At 39.5% G+C, this 10,000-nt stretch overlaps 1 protein-coding gene across 1 annotated transcript in view; it reads right to left on the minus strand.

Annotated features, from left to right (window-relative positions):
- The window catches only part of LOC138980352 (coiled-coil domain-containing protein 60-like), a gene marked incomplete in the record, with an annotated part of 44,218 nt that overhangs the window by 1,006 nt on the left and 33,212 nt on the right, over positions 1-10,000 (minus strand). The window contains 5 exon segments of the mRNA XM_070353221.1: positions 3,146-3,181; positions 5,503-5,593; positions 6,286-6,444; positions 7,217-7,357; positions 7,981-8,048. Of these exon segments, the coding sequence (XP_070209322.1) occupies positions 3,146-3,181; positions 5,503-5,593; positions 6,286-6,444; positions 7,217-7,357; positions 7,981-8,048 (495 nt within the window).

Raw genomic sequence — 10,000 nt, forward strand, 5'->3', positions numbered from 1 at the left:
AATTACATACAGACAGCAGGAGCAAAACGAATCAGGTTATCATATGTCTCTGCATTCAACTTTGTTTGCGTGATTTTGTGTTGCGTGCTTGTTTGTTTGTAATCGTTTTTTTGTTTGCTTGTCAAGTTCCCCCCCCCCCCCCCAATTTAAAACAAACAAATTTGCCTATTTTTGACGTCCAACTTCTGGAAATGTCTCAGCTTTAGGGGGGTTCGCCGTAAGTTTTGTTTCCAACCATTTCAATCGCGTAATCTTTACCTAGAACATTAAGCATGCTGACACAAATTTCAGTGAAAATACAAATACTTCACAATCAAAAACAAATGATGCAAGGATAGTATGCCTCTTATTTAGTTAAGCAAATCTAACAGAAAATGTCTTATTAAAATAATCATCATTTTTGTCTGCAGCACTGGGATTTAAATGGCAACAATTGTCAGCAGCTTTAGATGCTCTTTTAGTAGATTGTGATAAAAAGTGATCACATGTTCTGGATTACAAAATAAGATTGCTGCATAAGCTTTCAAAGCCTTTAATTATACAAATTACATGTGCACGCAAATAATGTGATGGGTGTGCTAACACACCCTTGATAAGTATTAGATGAAATAGGCAATTAAAGCAGAGAAACACATTTGTTTTCTCCAAAAAAAAAATCCTTCTTCTTTTTTTTTTCGCCCCCTTTTCCAATTACTGCTTCAAACTTAATTCTTCTTTTTGGACACGAGGAAGTATTAGTTTTTAAAACTGTCGCAATGACAAACTCAGCTGTTCCCAAAGAAAAAGAAGATATACAAAATAATATATATATTTTTTAAAACACATAAATACAAAATAATGTCCCACTACCATTTCCATCAAGAGATAACATTTTACTCTGTCTGTGACCTCCTCTTCTGCACCTCTCGATATCTTAGTGAGACAAAAAAAGGCGCACACCCTGAGCACTGAATTCCCATTCAGATTAAACATCTTAGATATGTGGCAGACTTTGCAAATGTTCACGTGAGAGAGGGGGCTAGAGAGACAGAGAGACAGAGAGACAGAGAGAGAGAGAGAGAGACAGAGAGAGAGAGAGAGAGAGACAGACAGACAGAGAGAGAGACAGAGAGAAAGACAGAGAGAGAAAGACAGAGAGAGACAGAGAGAGAGACAGAGAGAGAGAGAGAGAGACAGAGAGAGAGAGAGACAGAGAGACAAAGAGAGAGACTTAGACTTAGACTTAGAACATTTTATTGACATAAAGGGTAAACATTTTAAGCCAAGGGCCTAATCTTACAACGTGCCCTTTACATTCACAATAACACATCCGCACGCATATAAACAACATAATATAATGAATTCATATAGGCATAACGAGAGACAGAGAGAGAGAGAGAGATATGCGATCAGCATGATCCAAGCAGCAAACAGGTCAGTTTGTTAAACATTGCAAAGTGCTCACCAACAATAAATTAACTTCACTTTCGAAAACTCACACAGGTGCATTAATTTTTGACAAATAACAATTGAAGAAACAGAGACAGAGATAATACTATGAGTTTTGATTTTTAAATATATCCAGTTGGAACTGAAGATCTTGCAAACAGAATTTGTTTGAACACACACAGATAAAACACACATTTTAACGTACTGGAACAACCATCAAACAAACGTTAACAAAAACAAGAAATTCCTACGAGGTAGGAAAAACACCCCCGTCAAAGGGAAATAACCTTCTCAGTTGGTGGCAGTGACTGAGTGAGAATGGTTATTTCCCTTTGACCATTAAGATGTCCCTCTATAAGTCCTTGTATAATTTTAATCCACCAATAACTCCCTAACCGTGTGTTTGACTGATTTTTGTAAGGACCGTCTCAGGAATGTATAGAACCTGTTCACCAAGTTTGGTGACGATCGGTCCGTTCATTCTTGAGATCTATATGCGAACACAAACAAACAAACAAACAAACACATCGAGCGAAACCTATACACACCCCTATACCGGGGATGTAAAAATATCAAACTTGATTAATTGGATCAAACACATGTTCGTGATGTTTTGTTTCAATGTACACAACAACAAAACCTTTGGGAGGCTTGGATTTGCACTGTTACAAGTCTTCACTTTTCCTTTTTTTAATATTTTTTTTTATATCAGTGTAAAACTGGGAAGTTAGATTTTAGTTGTGTGGTGGTCTCAGAGTCTGCACACTCAAATGCACGCAAAGAATCGGTTGCCGTGGTTACAGAAACAATACCTGTGGTAGAGCGTCTTTAATTGACAGCCTCTTGCTACGTGGCTAATAAAAAACATGAACACATCAATTAAACTCAATTTGAAAAAAAAGAACTAAGCTTCGCCACCGTTATTTTCTGCTTGAAAGAAGAACTATATATAGCTTCGCCCAGAGTTATTCTGCTAGAAAAAAACAAAATAGATAGTATATGACAAGAGAATTAAGCTTCGCCACCATTATAAACTGCTTGAAAGAAGAGCTATATAGCTTTGCCCAGAGTTATTCTGCTGGAAAAACAAAATAGATAGCATATGACAAGAGAATTAAGCTTCGCCACCATTATAAACTGCTTGAAAGAAGAGCTATATAGCTTCGCCCAGAGTTATTCTGCTGGAAAAACAAAATAGATAGCATATGACAAGAGAATTAAGCTTCGCCACCATTATAAACTGCTTGAAAAAAGAGCTATATAGCTTTGCCCAGAGTTACATCTGCTGAAAAATAGGATAGATAGCATGAAAAGAGAATTAAACTTCGCCACCGTTACATTCTGCTTGAAAGAAGAGTTATGTTTTAGCTTTGCTTAGAGTAATTCTGCTTGAACAGAATAGATAGTATGAACAGAGAATTATGCTTCGCCACCGTTATACTCTCCTTGAAAGAAGAACACAAAAAGAATTAATAGCATGAAAAGAGAATTAAGCTTTGCCACCGTTATAGACTGCTTGAAAGATCTATATAGCTTTACCCAAAGGTATCCTGCGTGAACAATAGAATAGATAGCATGAAAAGAGAATTAAGCTTCGCCCCCGTTATAGTCTGCTTGAAAGAAGAGCAATATAGCTTTGCCCAGAGCTACCCTGCTTGAAGAACAGAATACATAGCACGAAAAGAGAATACCAGCTTTGCTTAATGAAGCAACCTACATGATCCTGGTCATCCTGGTCTGAGAGATCCTGCAACTGTTAATATGGAAACATGTGTCTACCTCAGCAAAAATGAAAAGAAAAAAAGAAGAAAAACAACCAACAAACAGGTAATCATGAATACGAATCAGGAATAAGTTACGCCAAGTTGGAGTCTTAAATAGAATGTCAGACCTTCAACTATAGTGTCACCCCCACCCCCATTCCAAACGTTCCCCCAAAAAGTACCGAATGCTCAATCAATTCCTACTGGAACAGAAACTCGGCATTAGTGCAAAGTAAAGAAGAAAAAAATACTTTGGAAACTATCAAACATATAAGTCATGATTTCATATGTAAATCGATGTCCATAGGACTTAAAGATCTCTCTGTAGATTGCTTCCTTAAAACTGAGATTGTGTACATTAAGACACTGCATGCTTTTCAGTGATTCTTGTTAACTAATTGTTCCTCACTTACAGGGATTGAAAACGACGTTAAACACCAAATAAACAAACAAACAAACAAACAAACTTACTGGGATTACTTACAGTCACCACTTTTCTCAAAACCGGATCTTTAACTACTGGTATGACAAGTGACTTAACTGAGTTAAACTGTTCCTCAGCTCTAGCGAAATAGTATGTCCTCAGATCTAATTTTATCTCCTGAACCGACTGTAGAAGACATCTTCATGCCTGATATTCATTGGGTGAAGTGGGGTGTTGCAGGTAGCTCTGTTTCCTCCTTGGGGATGAAGCTACCAGGGGAAGGGATTGTGTTGGAGGTGCGGGTAGAGGGGTAGCCCTCCCGGTGCTCCCCCTTGGACCTCCCTAGTCTAGGACCCTGGGTCTTCGCGAGGTGGCCATTGTGGCGTAATCCCTCCGGACTAGCATAACGTTTCCCTATCCCAAGAACTCCCGTGCGTGGTCTATGACCACATCCTCTACGAGGTGACCCTATCAACTAGGCAGCGCAAGCCCCTAGGCGAAACACGGCGGATCTAGAGGAGAGAACCTCGATAAAAAAATTTGAGCTGCCATGAAGACGGAGCATGTTGGCTGAGGACAGCGGGCAGACCTTCTGTGCCGACACCCATCTACAGGAGAAAACCAGGCATGCACGCATCAAACCCAACATGGCCATTGGGTGAAGTCTACTTCACAAAGCTTGCTCCACGAAACTTTGGCACTGATTTTTTTCCAAAAAAGACTTCGCGAAGTCAATTCCGGGCTCAATGAAGGAAACCTTAACTGCAGGAATAAATGTTACATAAATACAAAGGCTGTGTATATGTCTTTTCAGGAACACACAGAAAACCAACTCCGTGTGTAGGCCCTACACACAATTCAGCTTCTAGAGAACTCGCAACACACAACCATTACACATGACATCTATGTCTGCTATCACGTGACAAGGTACACGCCATTATATGCATTCACAGGAACACACATAGTGATACAAAATCATAAAAGCGCACATCTGGCATACACACAGTGGAACCTCAAAGAATGCAAAGACTCATCAACAATATCAAACCTTTTGCCCAAAAATAATAGCACAATTGTGACCCACCACCACGGAATGAGTCGCATGTCACCTTTGCATGATTTTCATATTTGCACATTTTCCTAAAGAGTTATTTATGCTCTATCCAGTGGTGAAACCCGTTTTAGAAAAGAGCGAAAACTGCTTGAGTTATAAGCTTGTGACTGAGGTGACCCTCACACTGTTACTAGACACTCTCCGGACTTTTATTAAGCCAAGCGCAGAACCGCGCGAGGTGACATGCGACTCATTTCGTGGTGGAGGGTCACAATTGTACTTTCTGCAAATTAATTGGTACATTACTGTACTGCCTGTTGTTGTTTGGACAGCAATGACAATACAAGCATATTTTGCATGTGAATTTCTTGTGCACTTGCATTTCTGGTATCATTGCACGTATAGGAATAATACCATGTACCATAAATCCATTCCGACATGAATTCTTCATCATTTGACGAAAGTAATTTACCTGAATTGCGTGTTTTCCTTGCTTTATTGATCAGTTACATCTGCACTTTCAATTTTAGTGCACACATTTGTATCTTATACCAGACGGTGACTCCCTCTTTTATAAGGTGTAATTTGGACAAGTTGATTCCACTGAGTATGACCGCCTAAGGTAATAATATATAATCTGGCTTACTTAGCTTTAATTTGACTACCACATGAATAAATCTTTTCAAAAACCACACAAGCAAATAAACAAAAACAAAGACAACCAAAAACACCCAATATTGTCTCAAAAATGCATTATATATCTTTCAAACTGTAGGGGGTTTTGCTCTAGAACCCACTGTAAACCACAATCTGAAAAAATGACGAACACTTACCAGGCCGTACTTGCGAAGCTTGTTGAGAATAACTTGATAGTACCAAAGATTCATCAGTTGACTGGGAATATTTTGATGAAGGTCAGTATACCTGTGATGAAGCACGTGCCAATTCAACAAATAAAATGAAAGTAAGTATGCACAGATCTAGACCTAAGAAACAAAGAAAAGTATGAGCTCTGAATTATAGACACAACAAGAAATTCCTACGAGGTAGGAAAAACACCCCCGTCAAAGGGAAATAACCTCAGTTGGTGGCAGTGACTGAGTGAGAATGGTTATTTCCCTTTGACCATTAAGATGTTCCTTTATAAGTCCTTGTATAATTTTAATCCACCAATAACTCCCTAACCGTGTGTTTGACTGGTCCCAATTTTTGTAAGGACCGTCTCAGGAATGTATAGAACCTGTTCACCAAGTTTGGTGACGATCGGTCCGTTCATTCTTGAGATCTATATGCGAACACAAACAAACAAACAAACAAACAAACACATCGAGCGAAACCTATACACACCCCTATACCGGGGGTGTAACAAAACGTCAAGTGAGAGTTATGCTAAACCAGTATCCTCGTACCTGAGAGAATGAGGTGCATTGAAATAATCAAAGCATACCAGATTTATAAACAAACAAAGTCTGTAAAATTTGAATAAAGGCTGTTATAATGAAATTTTCTCTCTCTGTTTTTTTCTCTCAAAATAAGGCCAAGAAAGATAAGACCACAGAAACAGACCAGTGTCCTTTCAAAATAAGGCCAAGAAAGAAAAAACTTCAGAAACAGACCAGTTTCCTCTCAAAGACGATTTTCTCCGCAAAGCTTCTTCCAGCGGTTTCTGCAGCATGTGTTCCCCTTCTCGCCTCATCGTGTCCAGTGCTCTGTGTACGCTGCTGGTCTTCGTGTGCATTGCCGTGTACTTGCTCTGACACTTGGACAGCCTCTCTCTGCAATCAAACAGTCCATGAATTGACCAGTCTCTAAAAGACTTCCACATTCTTCTTCTTCTTCTTTGTTCATGGGCAGAAACTCCCAAGTTCACTTATGTTTTTGCACGAGTGGATTTTTACGTGTATGACCGTTTTTACCCCGCCATTCAGGCAGCCATACGCCAATTCCAGGAGAACTTCGACATTCAGATTCACCCCTGGACTGAAGTGCACTACCGAAAGTGGGTGCCACCCCAACGGGAGAGAACATTCAAACCGCGGGGTCTGATTCGTGGAAATCACACAAAAATCTCAATTTCAATATCAATCCAACACCGCGGCCAGGGAGATTTGTCCGATCTCCCAGGTCAACTTCTATGCAGACCTGTTAGTGCCTTATCCCCCTTCGTGTGTATACGCAAGCACAACACCAAGTAGGCACGGAAGAGATCCTGAAGTCCATGTCAGAGTTCGGTGGGTTATAGAAAATACCCAGCATGCTTCCCTCGAAATCGGCGTATGCTGCCTGAATGGCGGGGTACAAACGGTCATACTCGCACAAATCCACTCGTGCAAAAAACATGAGTGTACGAGGGAGTTTCAGCCCATGAACGCAGAAGAAGAAAAAATGGCTTTGTCGTCTTGGATTGACTTTGAACGTGTTGGCCTGGTCCAAGGATAATGTCTGGTACTTGTTACTCGCTTACCTCTCGCGAAATGTATGGTATGTCTATCTCTAAAACACACACACACACACACAGACAGACACACACACACAACAATGTCTTACCTCTCCATCTGTTCCAGTATATCATGCAGCGTCATGGCTTTGTCGTCCTGGACCTCTTTAAACTTATTGGCAAGGTCCATGGAGAGCGTCTGATATTTGTTGCTTGCTTTCTTTTCGTGAAAATCCAACAGCTCTGCTGATCTACAACATAAAGGGAGCATTATCAAGCATGAAATAATGACATTTAATAACAAGATGATTCAAAAGCACGCAATGTAGTGGTTACAAGAATCATGCTCTTACAAATGCTGGAAACCCACTAATGGACTGTTGCGCCTACATTTCATGCATGATTACATATTCAGTATTTCAACAAAACCTTTGGTTTGCTTGGTAATGCTGCATGAAGAATGTATGCTCTGAGAACACTCCTAACAGGCCTGTTACAGGTCACATACCCGAGAGAGAACAACAAAAATCATACATTCAATTCTGGTCCTTACAAATGTGTAAACTACCCTGGTGCTCATAAGATGCAGCTTTTTTTCTAAATGTATCGTGTTATCATTGATACAGTTCTGGGACATCCTGCTTGCTGGCGGGCGCGCAGAGAACAATTTTCCCTTTATCTTCACTGCGCTGGCTGCAAAATCCCTCCAGCGGGAGGTGTTTTTAGACAGGCCAGGCACTGGTTTTCCCTTGACTGGATAATGATTTGATCTTCTATTTTCTGTCTTCTAAATAAGTAATAACTTAACCGACTAACTTCTTTATTGATTTGTTATGCAAAACAGCAAAAATCGAGTGGTTTTACAGGAACTCACGGCTTAGGTTTGACAAACTTGTCTGCACGCATTCCACGCGGTACACCTAACGCCTCCTGCATCTCATGCTAAAAACAACAAGAACGAATAATTTTGTTAAAAATCGAAAACCCTTTTGAAAGACAGTTAAAATAAAAACAGGGCATAAGCAACAACAACAAAAACAAAGACGAAAACAAAGCAAAACACATTTGAAGACAAAAAAGGAAACAAATGCCAAGGACCCTTTTGAGATAGGCAACAGTCACTGTGAGACACACACACACAAACACACACGCGCACACGCATACACACACACTCACATGTATGTCAGTGTCACAAAAATAAACTTGAACTTTCCCTTTGACACCCCCCCCCCCCCCCCCCCAAGAAATATTTCAGGATTAAAGTACTAGCTTAAGTTTGTCACTATTTTACATAATTATGTTAAAATAAATCCCCTCTCCACTTTCCAACCAAACATTCTTTTTCTATTGTTGTCAGTTTATTGATATGCAAGACCAAAAAAAAGCAACACAAAATACAATAAAGCATATACAACAAATGAATTACAAGAACTAAAACTAAACAGAGTGATACAATCTGACAGAAAAAGACAAACGGCTCAAGGACACAATTCCCATGTAAAAGTAGACAAACAACCCGCAGCTCATTTAATGTGTGAAGTGAAACAACAGCATATTATGAGAATGACTTTCATGATCAGAACAATACAACAACAAAAAATAATAAAAATAGACGATGTTTGGAAATAACACTCTCGGGTTTATATGGGTTTTGCCGGGCAAAAGAGTGAATATTCTTGCTTTCAGTGAGTCAAACTTGCCCACGTGACAGTTTAGGCCATCCACCAGTGAGAGGTGTGTTTGAAACACGTGGACAAGAACCACGTGTGGAAAGCTTGCCTCACTGAAAGCAAGGGAACTCACTCTTTCACGACCCATACAAACACGACAGAGTTATTACCAGAGTTATTACCAAAGTTATTACCAGAGTTATTTCTAGTCCAGATAACAGAGATTTTTCAGATCTTATATGTCCAAGCAGCACAATCTGCTGCTTAGAAGAGAAGAATCACAAGCATTCAAATCTGGCCTCAAGACTTTTCTTTTCTCTAAATAATCCTCAGACTACAGTGCCCCGCTACAACCCCCCCCCCCCCCCCACCACCACCACCACCACCCACCTCACCCGCAAGCCTAAATCAGAGCAGTTGTAAATAGCCATGTACATAATTATTATTTGGAATTTTCTTTTGTTTTTCATGCTTACTTTTGAGTGCCATGTCTCTGTTTGTGTTGTTGCCTTGTCATCTTCGTGTGATTTATGCGTAAGTGTCTATGAGTGTGCATGAGTTGTTAATGCGAAAGAATGTGTGTGAGTGCGCCTTGAGTCGCCTTGTGGTGAGATATGTGCGCGTTATAAATTCTCGTATTTTTATTATTATAATAATGTCCAGAAGAATATAAGCTCACTGATACAAAAAGAAAGCAAGAAAACCTTTAATAGAACTAAGAAGCCTAGAAAGAAAGTCTAAAGGAAAAGACAAAAGACAGTACGCTTCAAAAGCATGCATGCTGAACTTATTTTACAGTATAGAGAAAATGCAAATGCAAGATTAACAGCAAGAAATCCGAACAAGATAGGCAGACAGATAGACATTCACAAAATGGTTCGGTTTGCATGTAATTAAACATTCCATAAATTAACCTTTCCTGTGTTTGAATGCAAAATTGACCATAAAATGTCGTTTTGACTACTGTTTTTGACTGTGTTATACCCAAATTATATAGACAAAGATCAGATAAAAAAAAAACATATGCTAAGGAAACAAATGCATAGTATATATATTTTGTTGATGTTGTATGTTATCTTTTGTGGAAGCCAACTTAAAGCGAGATCATTGATAAATAAACTGTTCATAACACATACACACTAGCACGCGCCAACGCAGGCACACACACAGACACACACACGTACGAACATACCGCTACCATATTTATATATTCCTCTAAATCTC

Source organism: Littorina saxatilis, linkage group LG11 (assembly GCF_037325665.1).
Source record: "Littorina saxatilis isolate snail1 linkage group LG11, US_GU_Lsax_2.0, whole genome shotgun sequence".
NCBI lineage: Eukaryota > Metazoa > Mollusca > Gastropoda > Littorinimorpha > Littorinidae > Littorina > Littorina saxatilis.